At 50.9% G+C, this 21102-nt stretch overlaps 1 protein-coding gene across 1 annotated transcript; it reads left to right on the top strand.

Annotated features, from left to right (window-relative positions):
* Positions 1-5480: 5480 nt before the first annotated feature.
* SLC2A10 (solute carrier family 2 member 10) lies at positions 5481-20886 on the top strand. Its single transcript, XM_041733539.1, has 5 exons — positions 5481-5590; positions 13575-14858; positions 15358-15480; positions 17029-17164; positions 19413-20886. Exons 1-5 carry the CDS (start codon positions 5587-5589, stop codon positions 19489-19491), a joined length of 1626 nt encoding a protein of 541 aa, XP_041589473.1. The 5' UTR covers positions 5481-5586; the 3' UTR covers positions 19492-20886.
* The last annotated feature ends 216 nt before the right edge of the window (positions 20887-21102 follow it).

The raw sequence follows: 21102 nt of genomic DNA, 5'->3' as shown, positions 1-21102 counted from the left end.
ACTAGAAATAAAACCCATAGTACCATGCCAGGCACATGATAAGCATATCATCTATGGAGGTGAAAGCTAATATTATTTATGGAGGGCTTAATACAATAGCTGTTATAAAAAGACTCCCAGCATCCAACCACTATTCAGGGGGATGGGCCTCCCCATAGTGTGATATCAAAGCCACACTGCATTGTAGATGACCCCCGTTACCCATGTCTTGGCTGCCAGTGCTCAGACACAGGAGCAAAGGGTTAGTGTGGCTTCCTGCAAGAGCCCTGACTTGTACCACCTGGGGATGGCTGTGTGTTTTAGTGATTGTATTAGTTAGGGTACAGGATAAGCTGCTATAACAAAGTGACCCAAAAATAGTGGCTTATTATGAGAGATCTTTCTTTCTTATGTAGGAGCATAGCTCTGGCATCCTCAACTGGTTGCTACCTTCTCTGAGTCTATTCCAGTTGTACCCCTACTCCAGTTGGCAAGAAGAGGAATTAGAGTGAGGATAGGCAGCTAAGAATTTGATCCAATGTTCCACACATCGCTTCCACTCACATTCTCTTGGCCAGAACTGAGTCACATGGCCCCTGAAGCTAAAAAGGAAGCTGGAAAAACCTATTCTCTAGGCAGGGCAGCCATGAACTCAGCTAAAACTTTGGGAGAGTATTACTAAAAGGAAGTAGGGGAGGAATTATAACAGGAGAAAATCAGTAGGCTGCCACAGTTTTGGTATTTTAAGCTGCAAGGAGCAGATTTGTCAACTAAATAGCTTACTTAGGATAAACAATACGTTCATTTATTATCCAACAGAATAAAATTTTAAGAAGTCATGGGTCCCAGGTATCCTTCAGTTACTTCATGATTTTAAGAACCCATGGTATTCCCATTTTTCTACCTTCATGTCTGAATTCATACCCTTTACCAGCCTTAGCTTTGGTCCTTACACTTGTCATCTTATGGTCACAAGACGGCCATCAAAATTCCACACATGATATGAAGTTACAAAAACATCTGGCTAAAGAAGAGAGGTGCTACATCCTATGCACCACTCTTTGGGAGAAAACCCTTTGCTAGAAGTCCCTCCTCTCCCACCAGCCTTCCTCCATGGGACATTGGCCACAATAGGGCCATGCATCTTTGCTTTAGCTCCTGAGGAAGATGGAAAAGTGAGAATCTGGCATTTTTGGCCTGTGCAGATGGAGACCTGCTCTAGAAGCAAGGAGGAAGGGAACTAGGCATAGCCACTGGGGAGGCAGCCACAAATGCCTGGTGCACTGTGTGATGCAGCCACAAGCACCATTTCTTTTGAGGTTCAGATTCATCATCCTCAGAATGAGGATCATTAGTTTGACTGTGACAATTGCCTATTAAGATTAAATAAGATGTTGCTCGTGAGGGTTGCCTGGGGGATGGCAGACACTGTTTGCTCATTTTCCTTCCCCCATCATTGGGACCCTGTTTGAAATACCAAAGAAAGACCCTTTCGTCCAAGGGTTGCTATGACACCAAGCCTCAGCTCTGCAGTCCCTGCATTCCATTCATACACAGGGCAAGCCACCTTTTCAGGCATCAGACCCTTTGTGTTGGCACAATGTGGTTTCCAGCACCTTTCATCAGCCCAGACTACTCAAAGCTCACCCAGAACCAATTCTATTTATGAAGCCCAGTTTCCCAAGTTTGTGGCTTCATTATCATCATTGTTAGTGGCCACATAGCCATCTCCATGGTAACCAAATCTGTCTGAACCCCTCCTTTGGAAAATCCACTGTGCAAACATATTTACAAGTCCCAGTTGCTATGGTCAGACTGGTTCTGGCTTCTACGGTAGGAAAACCTAGTTTAAAACCTTTCAATGCCTCTGCATTATACTTAAGATTAAAGACCCACGAGGTCCTGCGTGGGACCCTTCTGTCCCACTTCAAATCTCGTCTCTGCCAAGCTCCGATTTGCTGTCTGATACTCAAACACATTTGCCTTCTATCAGTCTCTCAATTCTTGCAGCCTCTCTCTTGTGAGAGGGCCTTTGCACCTGCTGTTTCCCATGCCAGAAGTGCTCTTCTCTCCCTTTGTTGCCTAGACCCATCCAGATACTTTTCCATGCTCAGCTCAAATGTCACTTCCTCAAATGTCCTTCCTGACTTCTCAGAGGAGAGAAAACCCAACTTTGATCAGTTCTGACATCCCTTTTTGGCATCGTCACAGACTTTCCTTTTTTGTTTGTTTTTTGTGGCGATTTAAGTCATGGCAGGATTTAATTTCTCACTGGTTGTTGCTTGGAGGCCACCCTCAGCTCTTGCCACTTGGGCCTCTCCATCACGCAGCTGACAAGCTGGCAGAGAGGGTGAGTGAGAGATCTGGAGAGGACGAGCAAGGTGGAAACCACCGTCTTTTATAATCTAATCTCTGAGATGACATCTATCACTTTTGCTGTGTTAGAAATGAGTTAGTTGGTCCTGCCCACCTTCAAGGGATACCATTTTTGAAGATGCTTACCAAAAGGACCAATTAAATCATTTCCTTTCTCTTTTGGGGCCAACAAATGAAGAAGGATTCCATATTATCTAGGAGAGACAGCAAGCCTGCACACATTGTCATGACTTTAATATGAGCCACAGAGATCTAGGGACTTCATGCTCTTTCTATCATACAACTTCTATAGGTGATCACATAGGAACGGAGTGGCCCAGACCTTGCTTTATGAGGCCCTCATGTCATCAATCTATCATAACCACTAACTCAGGAGACTGAGGAGTGAGCACTGCCACAGCCAACCATTACATCCCTGTGGGACCTGGACAGATCAGAAGCATAGCTCTTGGATGGGTCTGCCAACACTGCTGCGGAACAAACAGGTTAACTCACTGCAAGAGAAGCCAATAAGTCAAGAGACAAGGGATTGGAAAAGAGAAAGGAAGAAATTTGTTTGGGGTGTGGGCAGCCGAGGGAGGTGGTAGGCTCAAACGTTAACAACTACCCTCTCCCTCCCCAAGATAAACACCTAGGGTAAGACCTAGGTAAGGAGAGGTTCAAGGGGGTACCACAAGAGACCTAGCAGAGAGCGTGTGATCATGAGTGGGGGTTGGTATGTGCTCAGCACGTGATCACGGGCAGAGAAGGGGATGTGGTCTTTTAGGCATTCCTTTGCTCTCAGAGCTTTTCTGGCCTGTTCCAATCATTGCAAAACATCTTCTCAGTGCAGAAAGGGCAATAGAAAATAAGAACAATGGGTTTCAGAGCATGAGTGAAGGGGTCTTGTCTATGTCTGGCTTTAACCGTTGGGGTCTGTAGTTGAGCAAGAGGACTTGCTGACATCCAAGTGACAATTCTAGAGGAGGAATTGTCATTGTCATGTGACAACAGTCATGAGGCCATTCTTGGGCTCTTCTCTATCCCAGAAAGGCAGTAGAGTGTGATGGCCAAGAGCCTGATTTCCCCAGTAGTGGGCTTGACTTCCTGCTCAGCTCCATACTATTGTGTGTCTTTGAGCACTACCTGTCTTACTTATTTATTATGCAAGCCACTTATTTTATCTCCCTTTGTCTCAGTTTCCTCATTTATAAAACAGGAGTAAATTGTCATAAATTTACTATCTCATCGAATAGTTGTGAGGGTCAGTAGTGAGCTAATGCACCCAAAGTACTTAAAGTGTATAATTATCATTCAGTAGTTTATTGTTCCTATTATTATTGCTGCATTAACAGTGTGCTTTGGAACTTTTTACCTTAAAACATCCATTTATTACCCTTGTGGAATTTGTGGGTCAAGAATCCAGACTGGAAACAGAAGGGATGGCTTGTCTCTGCTCCACTGTGTCGGGAGTCTCAGCTGGAAAAATGTAACAGCTAGGAGTTGGAATCATTTGAAGGAGTGTTCTGGAAACAATGCTGGCCGACGTGTCCACACGTGGCCTGTGTGCCTTGGGCTTCTCCACAGCATGGCAACATTGGGGTAGTTGGACTCTTTAGGGCTTGAGATGCCAGTGTCCCAGTGACCCAGCCTCAGGAGTCTGCAGGGCCACTCTGTGCCACCTACTGGTTGAAGCAGTCACAAGCCCATTTAGATTTCAGGGGAGGGAACAAATAATTTTGGAGCTGTTTTCAGGCTGCCCTAGTTATTGTTGCTGTCAGAACTGGACAAGGGTCCCCTGGCTCAGAAGGTCCTTCTTCTTTGCCCAGAGGGCCGTGTGTGTCTGTGACACATGATCCCCGTGGGGTGAGAGCGTGGTGGCCAATGCTGCTGAATGAGTGCGTCTGTGTGAACACTCCATGAGAGACTGGACAAGCCTGTGGCCATGCACTGATCTCATACGTGCATTTTTGCCTGAGAGGGAGATTTGTGGGGGTGTCCGCAGCCCGGTTCCTTTCTAGAGCTCACATATGGAATGGCCCCCCTATATCCACATGGCTGCCTAATGAGACCCTAGCCATCACACAGCCAGAACAGAGCTCTGCCCCAAGCCACTCCCATCCCAGTGGGCAAGTCCTTTCTGAGTTTATCTGCCATCAGCCTACTTTCCTCTGTCCCAACTGCTATCCCTTGAGTCCAGATCAACCTCCCTCTCACCTCCTGACAGCCTCCTCCACTTGGGTCACCCCGTTTCTGCCCATGTTCCCTATAACCTACTAAAACTCTCTGATTATTTCTTGTGTCCTTGGGAATAAGATCCACATTCCCTACGCTTGCCTCCCAAGGTCTTAAATGATCTGGCCCTTGCTGACCCCTCCCTCGGACTCCATCTCCCTCCACTGTCCCCACCAAGCCCTGGGCTCCAGACACCACGACTTCACTTCGGCTCTTCTTTATATTCCACGACCTCCTTCCACCACTTCCCGGCCTTGCCTCTGCTTTCTTTCCCCTGGAACCTCAGGTCTCAGCTCAGATATCCCTCTAGAGAGCAGCCTTCCCTGCTGCTTCCCTGCGGCCACCTGCACCTGTTGCCTCAGTGTCCTGGTTTACTTCTCCCCTTGGCCTTTACCACTGCGGGGGGGGCGGAGGGGGCGGCTCCTGCAGGCACGTATTTCTCCTCTTCCCCCACTGGAAAGCAAGCCCCACATTCTTTGCTGTTAGCAAAGAATCTGTCCTGTTCTTCCAGCCCATCGCTAAGGCCTAGCCCTGTGCCTGTGGTGGGTACTTGGGAGCTGCCCCAACCCAATCGTCCACCAAATGGACAATAATCCAGGGGAGAGTGAGTGGCTGAGTCGGGTATGTGAGTGTCCCGGTTGGTCAGTGTAGACGCATGAGAGAGGCCAGACTAGGAGTGTGGACTGCAGTGATTGAGGATGCTCCTTCCTGCGGGGCGCACAGGAGAGGGAAGCGCGCGGGGTCCCCCCCCCCCCAGCGGGGATGACAGGGGCGAGGGGCCCAGAGCAGGATAGTTGGGGGGGCCCCCAGCCAGGCCCGGGGCGGTCCCTGCGCCCCTCGGTCCCGCCTCCAGGCGCGGGGGCGCAGGGCTGGCGGACGTGGCGGGCGGGGAGGAGGGACGCAGGCGGGAGGCGGGCCCGAAAGTTTGTCGCGCGGCGGAGGCGGCGAGGCTGGGACTCGGGGCGGGGGTGCGGGCCGGTCCCGGTGCCCCCAGCTCGCAGGGGAGTCGTGCTCGCCATGGGTAAGTCGTGAGCGGGCGCTGCGCCGGGAGCCCCCGCGGCCTCTCCGCGGGCCCCATCCCGCCCCCGTGGCACCCAGTCGGGTGGGGGCAGCAGGCCCGGCTGCGCGCTGGGAGGGGACGCGGGCACACTTCCTTCCCTGCTCCTTTCTGCCTCCCCAAAAGTGCTCTTTACTTGATACCAAGTGCGCACTCGGGGCAGGCCCCGTCCTGACCGCCTCAAGCCTTACAACCACCCCGGGCAAGGGAAACTGCTCCTATTCGGCAAAGACAGAGGCTCCGAAAGGAGCAACTGCAGGACTGTTTGCTGACCACTTCTAAGTGTGGCCAGGCCTCAGGAGGCTGCCAGGAGCAACACAGACAAAACCTCCGCTTTGGAGGTATTCCATGAGGGGAGATGGATTAGAATCCGGAACTGGGAGGGGTGGGTTTGGCGGGGGGAGGAGAATAGGGAATTGCTTTGTTGCTGCAGGGAACTAGGATTTCCATTTCTCTCTGTGGGTCCAGAGCCTCACCCTGTCTTTCAGTCATTCATCCCTCTACTATGCGGCAGGGGCTGGGGACTCAGTGGTGAGCAAAGCAGACAGCAGCCCTCTCTTCCATGGAGCTGACATTCCAGTCGAGAAGCTGGAAGGGAGTAAATGAATAAAATGATTTCCAAGAGCGATAAGATGCTGTGGAACACATAAAATGGGAAAATGTTGAGGGAAGCAGCTTTGTTAGGTAGGTAGGTAGCCAAGGGCTCCCAGGGTAGGAGGCGCTGGTGCTGAGACATCGCTCAGATGAAGTATGTGTACTAAGATCTGGAAAAAACTACAAGAGGGCAAGGATAGCATGTGCAAAGGCCCTGAGGCATGAGTGGGCTGGTGTGGTCAGACCAGTGTGGCTGAAGCACAGTGGGAAAGGGGAAAAGGGTGAGAGGGAGATCAGAGAGTTAGACAGGGGCTAGACTGTAGAACTTTGTAGGCCGTGGTGAGAAGTTTGGGTTTTATTCCAAATGGCATGGGAAACTGGAGAAGCAGTTTAAGCTGGAGTGGGACATGACCTGAATTGTGTTTTAAAAACTGACTCTGGATTATTCTATGGAGCAACATAATAGCCAACAGTGGCTATAAGGTAGCCACGCTACAAGGTGGATATTGCTATTATCCACACTGGTAGATGGGGAAGCTCAGAGAGGTTAAGCGAGCTGCCTGAGGCCACACAGCTATGGAGTAGAAGAGCTGGGATAGAACCCCAGCATTCTGGCTTCAGTCTGCATTCCAACCACTGTACCATCCAGGCTCTCATGCACAGAGTCATGGCAGGAATGGTCACCAACTCCAGCTCTGACTCCAGAATCCATGCTCTTAACCCTCAAGGCACCCTGCCCCAGAACCTGAGGGAAAACAGAGACCCAGAGAGGTTCTCCCAACAACACTCAGCTTGACCCTGGTCCCTTGCACCTGCCCCTCCTAGCCCTTTGCTGCCTCCTACATTAATTCACAGCTATTGACTGAGCGTCTCCCAAGGGCAGAGCTGGGCCTGGGTGGAAGTAGGGAAGGGGGGGGAAGTGCAAGCTACCTGGGCTAGCTCTGTCCTCCACAGAGATCCCAGGCTGCTTTCCTGGGCTCCCTGTCTCAGGGATTGGGCCCCCAGGTGTAGACCTGGATTCCAGCCCCCGTTCTCCTGCTTCTGGGGTGCATCACCTGGTCTACCTTTCTGACGCTCAGCATTCTCACCTATGAAATGACCCCCATACGATACTTCTCACAAGGTGGCCTTGAGAACAACATGAGCAAATGAATGAAAGGGGCTCAGCTCACCACCTACACCACCTACACGTGGTAAATGATCTGTCAATGTGAGCTTTGCTTTTTTTTACCCCACCCAGTGTTGGGACTCTGCTCTTGTCACTTACACACTGTCACTTCGGGCAATGTCTTCACCTCTCTGTGCCTCAGTTATTTCATCTGTAAAATGGGAATGACAGCTGAGCCTGTGGCATAGGTTTGCTGTAAGGGTTAAGTCAGCTGATGCAGATACGGCTTCCAGAAGGGGAGGCGCGGCTGGCTGTGGGGAGTGCTCTGTACATATTAGGTGTGTTAGGATGTTTGGAAGTCAGCCCTCTGGGTGAGGATATTTGCATAGTTCAGTTTAGCTCTGGTTTCTCCCTGGAATTTCAGGGAAAGCCATGGCAGATCTCTGGCGGGGGAGGGACCCAGTGTGTTGTGACTTCTGGTTGAAATGCTATTCTGGTGTCACCAACAGGAGGCTCCCTGGGACTTGCAACTAGCTGGTGATACATGCACCCGAAACCTGACTTCTTTCCCCTTCCCGTGATCCTTGATTCTCTCCCTGGGAAGCTCTGACCTCCACAGTAAGGGGTTTAGGGGATTAGGGCATTTCCTCCAGTGTGAGACAGCTTCACATACAACTTTTTTGTTGTTGTTGTTGTTTTTAGAGAGAGGGAAGGAAAGAGAGAGTATGTGTGTATACAGGTAAAGGGAGGGACAGAGAGAGGGAGAGAGAGAATCTTAAGCAGGCTCCACACTCAGCAGAGAGCCTGTTATGGGGCTCAATCTCACGACCTTGAGATCATGACCTGAGCTGAAATCAAGAGAGGGACATTTAGCTGACTGAGCCCCACCCCCCCCACCCCCACCCCCCGGGTGCACTTACAGATAATTCATAGAAAGGGAGACCAGTTCCCAAACCCAGGCTGGGCCCTCCTTTGGGGGCCAGAATTTACTCTTACTTCCTCTGGAGTGTGGTCCCTTTCAGACCTTAGACCTCTCCAAAGAAACATCTCCCTCAAGAGCCAAGACCCTTCCTCTCTGGATTCCCTAAGCCCCCAGAGTCCCTTCATTTAATCATCTGTTTATTCAACAATTATTCCTGAGCTCCAGGAACTGTCATCAGCGTCAGGGAGCGGCTAAGGACAAACGATTCCTGTTCCTTTTGGGACTGGCACTCTGGTTGGAGAGAAGGATAAATATGTAAAATACATAGCTCTTTCAGATGGTGAGAAGGACTATGGAGAGCAAGCAGAGAAGGGCATGGGAAGTGATGTGATGGGGAGTTGGGTGGAGAAGGCCTCAGGAGAAGGCCGTGTTTGAGTACAGGCCATTGGGCGAGAGGGGAGGGATGGAGGGAGAGGGCTCTCCTAGCAGAGGGGACAGCTGGTAAAAAGTCTTGGGTTGAGTCACACAGGAATGAGGAGGAACAGCAAGGAAGCTGGCATGGCCGAGCTGAGAGAGAGAGAGAGCGAGCGAGCACAGGCAGATCCAGCAGAGCATTGAAGGACACTGTAAGGACTTCAGCTCTTGAGGGCTCTGAGCAGAATGACTTAGGCTGTCCCAGCACCACCCCCCCCACCACCCCCGGCTGTCATGTAGCATCCTTTGACGTTCACATGTGCCTGAGGCAGTCCTTGCAATGCCATGTGGTGATGCCTCCCTAGTCTCCAACTCAGTCATTGGCTTATTTGGCAGAAGGAGCCCCTCTGGGGTGTCAGGTCGGGGGCTGGGGCTCCGGAGGCAAGTCTCCATTGCCGCCCTGCCCTGTTTAACAAGGAAGCCGCACCCACAAACCTGAGACGGTGTCAGCAAGGGACAGGGCAATGCAGAGGTGGTGGGAAGTGAAAAATGTGGCTTGGAAAGTGGAGGAAGACGTACAGGAATTAGCCAGGGCCTCCCCTGAATTACCTTAAGAAGAAAGGAAAGGAAAGGAAAGGAAAGGAAAGGAAAGGAAAGGAAAGGAAAGGAAAGGAAAGGAAAAAGGAAAGGAAAAAGGAAAGGAAAAAGGAAAGGAAAGGAAAGGAAAGGAAAGGAAAGGAAAGGGGAAAGGAAAGGAAAGGGAAGGAAAAAGGAAAGGAAAGGAAAGGAGAAAGGAAAGGAAAGGAAAAAGGGGAAAGGGGAAAGGGAAAGAAGAGAAGAAGAGAAAAGAAAAGGAAAAAAGTAGGAAGAAGAGAAAAAGAAAAAAGCTATTTCTTAGTCACTAAGACATTCATGGCTTCAGGAGCTGGGGCTCAGGCAGTGTTGTCGGGGACACCCCTCCAAAGGGGAAGATGGCCCCCAGCTGCTCCAAACATGTAGACTACCAGCTTTGCATTTTTAGTGAGTAAACACAGTGGCCCAGCCCAGGGTCAGCACTTGTTCATCGCTGCCCAGGGCCTGGGAACCTGCTGGTTGTTCAGATCTGGGTCATGGATGCCCTGGAGCCAGGCCGGGGAGGAAGGGTGAGGCGGGGGGAGTCATTTCTACCCAAACCAGGAGACTGAGAGACAAAGCACAGGGAAGGGCAGCACCCCAACAGAGAGGGGCGATGCCAAACAGCAGACACATACAACTCAAAGCCCTTTGGAGAGGTGACCGCGAGCGGGCCTGACGAGGATGAGTGGGGACCCAGGCGATGCAGGGAGAGCAGAGGGGCGTGAAAGTGGATGGTTGTGCTGGGAACAAGTGTGCACTGGGCTTGTGGGAGGCAGGAGGGGAAGTGGGGACAGAGCTGGGGAAGGGTATGACTGAGGAGTTTGGCTGGGGGCCACCAGCTAAGGAGTTAGGACTTACTAGAGCAGAGGACGGGAGCCATGGCTTAAGGAAGGGGATGTGCTTCCCTAGTCTTTCCAATGGCCCTGACTCCCTGGGGGCTGTCCTTCGTAGTTCCTTGGGGCACTGTTGGTTTGCAGTGCTCTGTGACTGGGTTTTCCTGAGAGCTAACACATCTGTCTCCCCCCACCACCCCTGACGCTGCACTGCTGCTCTCTCTCACACCCCACCTACCTTTGATTGTCCTTACTTGAAGTCCATTCGGCAAAGCTCTTAAGTATATGGGTTTGGGAGTCAGATGGATCAACGTTGGAGTCCTGATCCTGTTGCCTCCCAGCTGTGGGAACACTCTGAGCCTTACTTTCCCCATCTCTAAAATAGGGATAACTGTAGCTATACCATTTAGGGGTTGTTACGAAGATGGGTTGAGAGAAGGCACTGAAGTCTTTACATAGGGGAGCTACTCAATAAATGACACCTGTTATCAGTACTATATTATTTCACTATTATTTTTGCTGTTCTGCTCTTAAACCACTGTGACCCAAAGCTGCCCCGATGCATTTTCCTTTTTTTTTTTTGTTTAATATTTTATTTTATTTATTCATGAGAGACACAGAGAGGCAGAGACACAGGCAGAGGGAGAAACAGGCTCCATGCAAGGAGCCCGATGTGGGACTCGATCCCAGGAATCCAGGATCATGCCCTGAGCCAAAGGCAGATGCTCAACCGCTGAGCCACCCAGGCATCCCCCCGATGCATTTTCCAACGCGACCTGTGGACAGTCAGCTTGGCCTCTGAGCTCCTTGGCTGGGTTCCCTTTCAGCTCCAGAGAACTGAGGAAATGGCAAACAAATTCTGTTTTCACTTGATTGCCTCACATGGCCTGGAAGTACCTTCCCTTCTGGAAGTAGGCTCCAGGAACCGAGGGAGATGGGGCAAAGGGAGGTGAAGACAGGGCAGGACCTTGGTACTGTCATCTTCCTAGGGTGCTCGTTGATGGTCATGAACAGGAGGTGCAGGACCAGCCAGGGAAAGGGAGGCGGTGATTTCCCAGAGGCAGGGTGGGAGGGAGAAGGGTGAGCAGAATTGGGAGCTGAGCCTTCCACCCGTGAAACTCCACCCCACCCCCTACCCCCCACACCTCCCACACAAGAATTGCCTAACAGAGATGCGGAAAGGTAGAGGTAGGAGAGAACAGCGCAAAATCATAACATGCCAAGGGTTTGTAATGGAGTGGTTAAGGGTGTGGATTGTGGAGTCAGACCGCCCGGCTCTGAGTCTGGGCTTAGCTACTGACTACTTTTGACCTTAGACAAGTCACTTCCCCTCTGATGGTCAGTTTGTTCATTCATAAATAATTCAAAAGCCCACCACATGAAGTTATATTAAGTCAAATGTGTTACTGCATTTAAGTGCCCAAAGCAGTGCCTACTTCAGAGAAAACACTCAGTGAATCTGACTGTAGTATTATGAATATTCTTGTCAGGTCCAGGGTGGGTGTGGGTGTGATACTGCTAGGTTACTCCAGATGCCTCTAGAAATATCTAAGTGTAAGTATGTGAATTAAGAGTAACCTGTAAGTGTACTGCCAGTATGGTGGCTGGCTGCTAGCCACATGTGGCTATTTTTACATTTAAATTAGTGAAAATTAAATAAATTGAAAAATTCAGTTCATTAGTCACTTTAGCCATATTTTAAGTGCTCAGGAACCACATGTGCTGGTAACTGCTCTCTCTTCCCAGCTCAAGCCTTCAAAGACTGCCTCCATCCACTGAGGATGAAATTCATTATTATCTTCATGACCTAAAAAGTTCCATGTGATCTGGCCCCTGCCTGCTTCTCCTGCCTCATTATCTCCTATGGCTCCAGCCACCTTGGCCTCCTTACTGAAAGCACTGTGATTAAAAGCTTGCACTCTCTAGCTGCATCCGTCACTCACTTGCTCTGTGACCATGAGAAAGTTTCTTAACTTCTCTGAGCTTGGAGGATGGTACTAATACTAATATGTTATAGGGTTGTTTTAAGAATTAAATAAGTAAATGCATATAAAGTTTTTAAAACAGGGCCTAGCACTTAGTGTCATATAAGCACTAGCTATTAATTCTCAAAACTATCTTGCTTCAGGGCTTTTATTTTGCTATTCTCTCTGTCTAGAATATTCTTCTCCCAGATTTTATATGGCTTTCACCCTCACTTAATTCAGATCTCTGTTCAAATCTTCTTTGAGAGGCCTTAACTGACTACCCTATTTAAAATAGAACTCCTGGGATCCCTGGGTGGCGCAGCGGTTTGGCGCCTGCCTTTGGCCCAGGGCGCGATCCTGGAGACCCGGGATCGAATCCCACATCAGGCTCCCGGCGCATGGAGCCTGCTTCTCCCTCTGCCTGTGTCTCTGCCTCTCTCTCTTTCTCTCTGTATGACTATCATAAATAAATAAAATTAAAAAAAAATTAAAAAAAAATAAAATAGAACTCCTCCATCATTTTCAATCCACTTGCTTTTTTTAATGACACCTGTCACCTGAAGTTATATATATATTTATTTATCGTCTGCCTTTTGCTACTAGAATATCAGGTGCTTGAGCACACTACTGTATTGAAAGCCCCACGAATAGTCTGGCATGTTGTAGATGCCAGATAAATAAGTTTTTGAATGATTGGATGAATGGATGCATAGACGGATGGGTAAGTGTGTGAATGGGTACATAAGGGATGGAATACAAAGATTGGTGGATGAATGGATGTATGTGTGGATAGATGTGTCAATAGATGGATGGTGAATTAAGAAGTATATGAATGACCAAATGGATGGATGAATATGTGGTAGACGGAGCAAATGGATGGATAGAGGAGGAGATGATGAAGGGATGGATGGATAGATTGATTAATAAATAGCTGAATAGATGAATAGATGTAGTAGATGGATGGATGGATGGATGGATGATGAATGATGAATGCATGCATGAATGCATGTGTAAATGGATGGCTGGATAAATGGATGGAATGGATGGATGGATGGGGATGAAGGAGAGATGGATGAAGATTGAAGTGGATTGATGAATGGATGGATAGATGCATGAAAGCCTGCATGAGTAGATGGATAGTGAATAAATGGATGGAGTGGGTGGGTAAATGGATGAACTGGATGCATGTAGGGAGGGATGAGGGAAGAAGTGGATGGATAGATGAATGTATTGATGAATGGATGAATGGATTGATGGATGGATGAATGGATCAGTAGATGGATAGATAGGTGAATGACAGTAGATGGATGGAGGGGTGGGTAGGTGAAGGAAGGAGTGGATGGATGAAAGATGGATGGATCAATGAATGGATGGGTAGATGGACGGACAGGTGAATAGATGGAGTAGCTGGGTGGATAGTTGAGGGGTTGACAGATGGATGATGCTCTGGTAAGGAACCATCCTGAACTCTGCTCCTGTTACTTTTGTTTTCCAGGCCATCCCCAACTGCTCCTGCCCCTGTGTGCCTCTGTGTCTTTGCTGGGTGGCCTGACCTTTGGTTATGAACTGGCAGTTGTATCAGGTGCCCTGCTGCCCCTGCAGCTTGACTTTGGGCTATCCTGCTTGGAGCAGGAGCTCCTGGTGGGCAGCCTGCTCCTGGGGGCTCTCCTTGCCTCCCTGGTGGGGGGCATCTTCATCGACCAGTATGGCAGGAAACAAGCCATCCTCGGCAGCAACTTGGTGCTTTTGGCAGGCAGCCTGAGCCTAGGCCTGGCTGGCTCCCTGGCCTGGCTGGTCCTGGGCCGCTTGGTGGCTGGCTTTGCCATCTCCCTCTCTTCCATGGCCTGCTGTATTTATGTGTCAGAGCTGGTGGGGCCACGGCAGCGGGGAGTGCTGGTATCCCTCTATGAGGCCGGCATCACCCTGGGCATCCTGCTGTCCTATGCACTCAACTATGCACTGGCTGGTGCCCCCGGGGGATGGAGGCATATGTTTGGCTGGGCCGCTGCACCTGCTCTTCTGCAGTCCCTCAGCCTCTTCTGTCTCCCTGCTGGTACCACCAAAGCTGCAGCCAACAAGGACCTCATTCCTCTCCAGGGAGGAGAGGCCACCAAGCTGGGCCTGGGGAGGCCGAGATACTCCCTTCTGGACCTCTTCAGGGCACGGGATAACATGCGAGGCCGGACTGTGGTGGGGCTGGGCCTAGTGATTTTCCAGCAGCTAACGGGGCAGCCCAATGTGCTTTGCTATGCCTCCACCATCTTCCACTCGGTTGGCTTCCGTGGGGGTTCCTCGGCTGTGCTGGCCTCTGTGGGACTTGGTGCGGTGAAGGTGGTGGCTACCCTGGCTGCCATGGGACTGGTGGACCGAGTGGGCCGCAGAGCCCTATTACTGGCTGGCTGTGCCCTTATGGCCCTGTCGGTCAGTGGCATAGGCCTTGTCAGCTTTGCCGCACCCATGGACTCTGGTCCGAGTTGCCTGGCCATGCCCAACGCCACTAGGCTGTCAGGCCTCCCTGGAGACCCTAGCCTGCCGAGGGGCATCACTCCACTTCCATTGCCAACAACCAGTGAGAACCAAGGGAAGCCAGTCTTGTCAACCTCTAAGAAAATCAAGCTTCATCCCAGAGCTGGGAACCCCACAGACCCTCCCCTGCGAATGGCCTTAAGCACTGCCTCCCCTGCACCCCATCCTGCCCCAGAGCGTGCCTTGCTGCACTGGACCGCACTGGTCTGCATGATGGTCTTTGTGAGTGCCTTCTCCTTTGGATTTGGACCAGGTAGGTGGGAGTTCTCTTGCAGGTAACTCTGCAGCCTTTTACCCCACCCAGCAGAAAGGTTGGGGATGTGTCAGTCAGGGTCTCAGAGGTGACCTCAGGGTCTCAGGGTCTCAGAGGTGACCTCAGGTCTCAGGGTCTAGAGATGGCTTGACCATGAAGCCAATGAAGCTTACGCTTTAAGGACTCCTTGCTTACTTGCAGGCTCTCCTTCCAAGGGCTTAATTTTCTGTTCCTAGTGTGGGGGCCTTTCTTATAAAGGTCCCCAAATTATTTAAGCTTTGGGCCTCATGAAACCTGAATTTGCCCCTGGATCGATCTTTCAAAAGGTTTACTAGAAAGGGGTTCTTGCAGGGGTATCAGGGAGGCAGTGGGAGGACTGAGTGTCAGGGGCCTGACATTCTGCTTGAGTCACATTGTCATGGGGCTGTCCGCTGAGCCATGGGGGCCAGGCCCCAGTTCCCACCACAGCCCACAAGTCCTCCCTGCTTTCCTGTCCTAGTGACCTGGCTTGTCCTTAGCGAGATCTATCCCATGGAGATCCGGGGCCGAGCCTTCGCCTTCTGTAACAGCTTCAACTGGGCCTGCAACCTCCTTGTCAGCCTCTCCTTCCTCGACCTCATTGGTGAGTCCTCTGGCCTAATTCCATGGTCTGATCCCTTCTAGATCCAAGAACACTTGTTTCCAGACAGCCAGGACTTCCATATCTGACTGGGTCTAAGTGACAGAAAAGCCAGGGCAAACTAGCTGATGAACAAAAGGGAGGATTTTTGTCATAAATCACAGAATGGTGGACAGTGGCCAGCTTCAAGCACTGCTGATCCCTGGGCTGCCATAAAGCTGTCGCCCGGCCCTGCTCTCTTTCTGCTCTGCCTCCCATGCTGTCAGCTTCTGTCTCAGCCAGACCCACCTCATGGTGGCAGGGGTGGCACCTGCAGATCTTGAAGTATGGCATTCAAGAAAGAGTATTTCTTTCCCCGTGCTCTTGCCCATGTCCTGGGATGGGCTCCTGTTGGTTCAGCAAGACTGCATGCCCATCTACGGCTAGAAGGCTGCAAGACTCTGATGCCCAGGCCTGGGGCATTTAGCACCCCCTGGAGTCAGGGCCGGTGGGGAATGGCTTCACCCAACCACACAGACAGAGGTAGAAGGGGGTGTCTCCTCAAAATAGAATCAGAGACTAGTATCTTCAAAGGGGGGAGGAGAGGCTGACAGACAAAGAGAAGACATGACCTTAGATGTCTGCCTTCTACCTTAGATGGTTCCAGGCCCCATCAAGTAGTGGGCCAGCTTGATTGACAGCCTGGAAATTGAGGCTGAAGAAGGGGAAAATCCTCCATCTGGAAGCCATCTGTGATTGCTGTGGTAGGGGAGAGAACAACTCCCCGGGGTGATGGGGTGGGGGGAGTCTGGAGGCCTGAGTGTGGGGCTCTGGTACTCACCCACTCCGCATCTTCTTCACTGTAGCTGTGAGGATTAAGTGGAGGCCCAGCTGGTCAGGGAAGGTTACTCAGAGGTCCTGGCCTCTAAAGGGGAGAATGGCCATGGCTCTGGAAGGTCATCGATGCTTCTGCCTCAACAAAGCCCTCCCCTCACTGTCTCCTTTCTCTGATCTGGACTGATGGCCTCCTAAGGAGCCAGAGTCACCCCGGTGGTCCAGGTTGCTGGCCCTGAAACCCTGCCCTCACCAGAGGCTCCAGGAAGAGACAGGGGCTGGGGAATGATCTGGGAGTCAGACACAGGCCAAATGGGCTGAAACTTTATTCCCTGGATACTCAATTCATTCACCCAATAACCAGTTTATGAAATTTCTGAGGATCTTTTTTCTTTAGGGGCTGGGCTGGGCCAAGCCTGAAACTATTTTGCTGCTAAAGTAAAGGCCATTCCTGTTTTCAGATTATGAACTCAGTCCTCTGGGTAGTGTTTTAGGTGTGGGTGAGTGGGTTTCCCATGCAGACCAGATGTCCTCATCTGTGTTTGCACATCTGGGCCCTGGTCCTTTGCCTGCCTCTGGGATAACCAGTCCTACTTACCTGACAGCTTGTTCTCTTCATTCTGCAAATCAGACATCTGGAGAATTTGCTTTGGGGGAACTGACTCGCAGTGCCCTCTCTGGAACCAGCCAGCTAGCCAGGCTGCACCTCTGCTCACGCTCCCGCCCTCCTGTTCCCAGGTACCATTGGCTTGTCCTGGACCTTCCTGCTCTACGGGCTGACCGCTGTCCTCAGCCTGGGCTTCATCTACTCATTTGTCCCTGAAACGAAAGGTCTGTCATTGGCAGAGATAGACCAGCAGTTCCAGAGGAGACGGTAAGAGGAGACAGGGCGAAAGACTCACATCACACCCTGAGCAGATCAGTTCAGGATTTACTTCTCGTACTTTCTCTTTGCAAGAGACTGATTTTCTCCTCCTCCTGACTGTCTTAGTGCCCGGACGCTGTCAGTTTTGTCTTGTCTTCGTGCAGAAGCTGTTTTCCTGGAGTTGTTTGTGTCTTCCTCCAGCAGAGTTTCATTTGACTATGAGGCCCCAGCTCATGAGAATTTTAAGACCATGCGGTTATGGAATCACATAAGGTCAGAGTAGTAGAATCTTAGAGTCATAGAAGCTTAGAGAAAATAGTCTAACTGTGGCCTTTTAAAGTCACACACAAAGACCTGTGGGCTTAATCTACTGATTCTTTAGGAGTTTATTAAATCCCTATTATGTTCCAGGCCATGTCTGGGCCTTAGGAGACATGGCCAAGAGTATGATGGGCAAGGTCCTTGTCCTCCTGGAGCTTCCATTCTATTGGAGAAGTGGGAACAGAAAATAAATAAGCCAACAAATGCAGCAACAAGAGCATTTTGGTTAGTTATATGTATCTGGGAGAAAATGAAACAGAGTGAAGTACGTTGAGAAGGCCTGATTGGCAGAGCAGGGTTGTGGCTAAATTAGAGTGGGTAGTCAGAGAGGGGGGACCTCGGAGGAGGTGCAATTTAAATGCCTGAGAAGGAGGGACACCTGGGTGACTCAGCAGTTGGGCATCTGCCTTTGGCTTAGGTCATGATTCTGGGGTCCCAGATTGAGTCCTGCATTGGGCTCCCCTTGAGGAGCCTGCTTCTCCCTCTTGCCTGTGTCTCTGCCTCTGTGTGCCTCTTGTGAATAAATAAAATCTTTAAAAATAAATAAGTAAATAAGTAAATAAATAAATAAATAAATGTGTGAGAAGGAGACAGCTGCGTAGAGATGAGGGGGAGGAGCATTCCAGGTAGAGGGAACAGTATGTGCAAAGGTCCTGTGGTTGGGAGTGTATCTGGCATATGCAAGGAACCACAAGGAAGCCAGTGTGGCTGGAACAGAGGGAAGCATGGCAGGAGGGGTAGAAGATCAGCTCAGCCAAGCTGGTAGGAGCTTGATCATGTAAGGTCTTTAGGTCATAGAGAGAAGTTCAGAATCTTAGCATCATGGAGCCTTGGGGGCCATTCAAATAAGAAATGAGAGGAATAGGAGCATCAGAAGGGACCTAAAAACTCTACAATCCTAAATATCCTTGGCAAATGCCCCTGGTTACTTCTTGTAGTAAAGGGAGTCACCAGCACCTGACTGCCCTTTCTACTCCTGGGAGGCCCTAAATGACTAAAAAGATCAGCTTCTAATATGGAGTTGGAACTTGCCTCCTGCATCTCCTGCCAAGTGCCACCCCATCCTGGCCCCTGAAGGGATGCAGCACTAGTCTAGTGCAAAAGCCTCTAACCTGCTCCACCCCAACCCTGAGGGTTCTCTGCTGGTGGAACACCCCCAATTTGTCGGATGGCCCCCCTGCAGGTCACTCAGCAGCCCAACCCTATTGGTTAGGAAATAGATCTGGCTGCTCAGAATGGTCTGGATGTAGGGGGTCCAGGGCTGGGGTGGCGGCTGTGCTCTGAGAGGTCATCCAGGGTTGCAAGTTCCTTCTCTGGTGGCTCCACCCTCCCTTTGATAATTACCTTTCCCACATGGCCTGTGACAGTGAGCCACCACGGTCCTGCAAGAGGGAAGGTGGGAGGGGACACACAACCTGAAAGATGCTCACGTCACTTCCACCTGCATCCTTTGGACAGAATCTGGCTACACCTACATGTGGGGGAGGCTGAGAAACAGAGGCTATAATCTGGGGAGCTGTGTGCCCAGCTAAAAATCAAGGTACTGTTACTAGGCTTAAAAGGGGGGAGTCCAGGTACTAGGAGCCACCTGGAATCTCTGCCATACTGGCTTTCTTGGGAGAAGATTCCAGAACCCCTCCTCTGGGATGAGGAGCTAAGGAGGCCGAAAGGCAGGTAGAAGCCAGCTTTGGGGTAAAGCAGGTTGTGATCGCAGCCGAGGGGAGTGGCAGGCTGGACCTGGGGACTCAGGGGTCACGTGGCGGAGCCTGGGCCAGCCTGTGGGGCAAGGAAGCTGAGTCTGCTGTGACCTGAGGAGGAGACTGAAAGTTGGGGGCTCTGACAGGGTCTGGCAGTCACCACCTCAGTCCCTGACATCAGAGGCCACAGAGACAGACAGAGACAGAGACCCCCCCTCCCCCCACTCTCTGCTTGACAGGTTTGCTCTGAGCTTTGGCCACAGGCAGAGCTCCGCCGGCATCCCGTACACCCGCATCGAGGTCTCTGCAGCCTCCTGAGGAGTCCATCTGCCTGGAACATGCTGGAACCGTGGCTGTAGCAGACTCCTCAGCTCCCCGCTTGTCTGGCCCCTGGAGCACTGTTTTAGGTGGCTCCGTAAGAGTCACCTCTGCTCCAGAAGAGGTCTTTGGGGCCCAGGTGAAAGAGGAGAAAGTTTGAGAACCCAAAAGTCTTCATTTTGAACCTCAGGCTCTGAGAGGCCCTGAGGATCCGCCTTCTTGCCTGAGTTTCCCCACTGTCCCCACACATCCCCGCAGTATGTATAATGAAAACATCTCATGGAGTCTGTTGCTCCATGGGCTTCCTCAAAGAACCTCTAGGGTACCAGCGCCTGGAAGGAAGTCTCCTCTGGTGTCACCCCCAAATCCAGACAAAGATACTTCAGTCTCTGCTCTCTTTTCCCATCTGGCTGGGACTTTCTGGTGAGGCGGAAGCCTGCTTCTATCATTCACCAACTCAGATTGGTGGATAAGATGTTGAGTTCCAGTCCTGCTTTTCTGGGGTCCTTGCCGTAGGACCATAGGCCTCGGTTTCCCCATATGTACAATGGGGGACCCTGACCAAGGAGTTCTTAAGATTGCTTCTGATGCCAATGAACTGGAATTCTAAATGCTGCTCATAGAACGTGTATTCAGCATGGGCCCTGCCCTCAAGTGACTGGCCATCTCTTTAGGGGATGTGAGTTTTAATTAGGGGAGCAATAAATAGAATTCCAGAATGGTGTGCACTAAAACCCAAGGTGCAGGAAGCAAGCTCCAGGAGCTGTTTCTAGGATGCTGCAGGAGAGCTATGCAGAAAGGAGGTGGGTTTGGGGGGCTGCCAAGCTGGGCTTGTTGGCATTGCCTCGGTCCCCTGGCAGCTGTTGACCTTGGGTGACTAACGGCTCTCACTATCCTCAGTTCCCACATCTGCAGAATGGGGATGATTAGGCCCCTGGGCGTGTCCTTAACCCCTGCCTTCCTGCAGGAGGGTCTTCAGTTGGTCCCATTCAGCTAGTCAGGGCCACGGGGTCAGGGAGGTTTCTGCTCACCCTCAGTTACCCAGGTCCCCACCTTTGGGACATTGTTAAGGGTCAGCCCCTGAGGGGTGAGTCAGATGGAGACTGAGCAAGAATCTCAGATCTGAGGTCAGCAGAGGAAGAGACGAGCAAGAGTGAGTTCCCGGATGCCGAGGAACATGAAGAGCTGGTGTGGGACGACGCTTCATCATCTGTGCCTGCTTCACGCCCAGTGGACCCTGGCCCCTCGACCTCTCTCCTCTTGTTCTAGATGCTTCCCTTGTACCCCGTGGTGTGCTGGAGGCCCCTCATACTCACTTGTGAGAGCCCCTTGTTAAGTTTTCGAGACTTTTGCCAGCTGGTTGTTAAACATAGCCGTTTATAGATATTAAATTATTGAATATTTCAATAAATTATATTAAAAATAAAAGTAATAAATACTAAAAACTCATCGCTTCCTTATTTTGCTACATTTCACCATCATCTGTGCTCTTGAGACTACTTGGCGTCTAGGGTGTCTAATGAGAGACACGGGGGAGATCCTGCACATCTCCCGATTCTGTGTACAAGACGTCATGCTGGTCACTCAGAACTGCCCACAGGGAGTGAACTG

Source organism: Vulpes lagopus, chromosome 18, assembly GCF_018345385.1.
Source record: "Vulpes lagopus strain Blue_001 chromosome 18, ASM1834538v1, whole genome shotgun sequence".
NCBI lineage: Eukaryota > Metazoa > Chordata > Mammalia > Carnivora > Canidae > Vulpes > Vulpes lagopus.
Note: the sequence above shows the minus strand (reverse complement) of the source record. Positions and strands in the feature narration are given on the sequence as shown.

Coding starts and splice junctions, on each gene's coding strand:
- SLC2A10 (XM_041733539.1), top strand. Junction 15,481..17,028: donor CTCCTTCCTCGACCTCATTG/GTGAGTCCTCTG, acceptor TCCTGTTCCCAG/GTACCATTGGCTTGTCCTGG. Junction 17,165..19,412: donor CAGCAGTTCCAGAGGAGACG/GTAAGAGGAGAC, acceptor TCTGCTTGACAG/GTTTGCTCTGAGCTTTGGCC.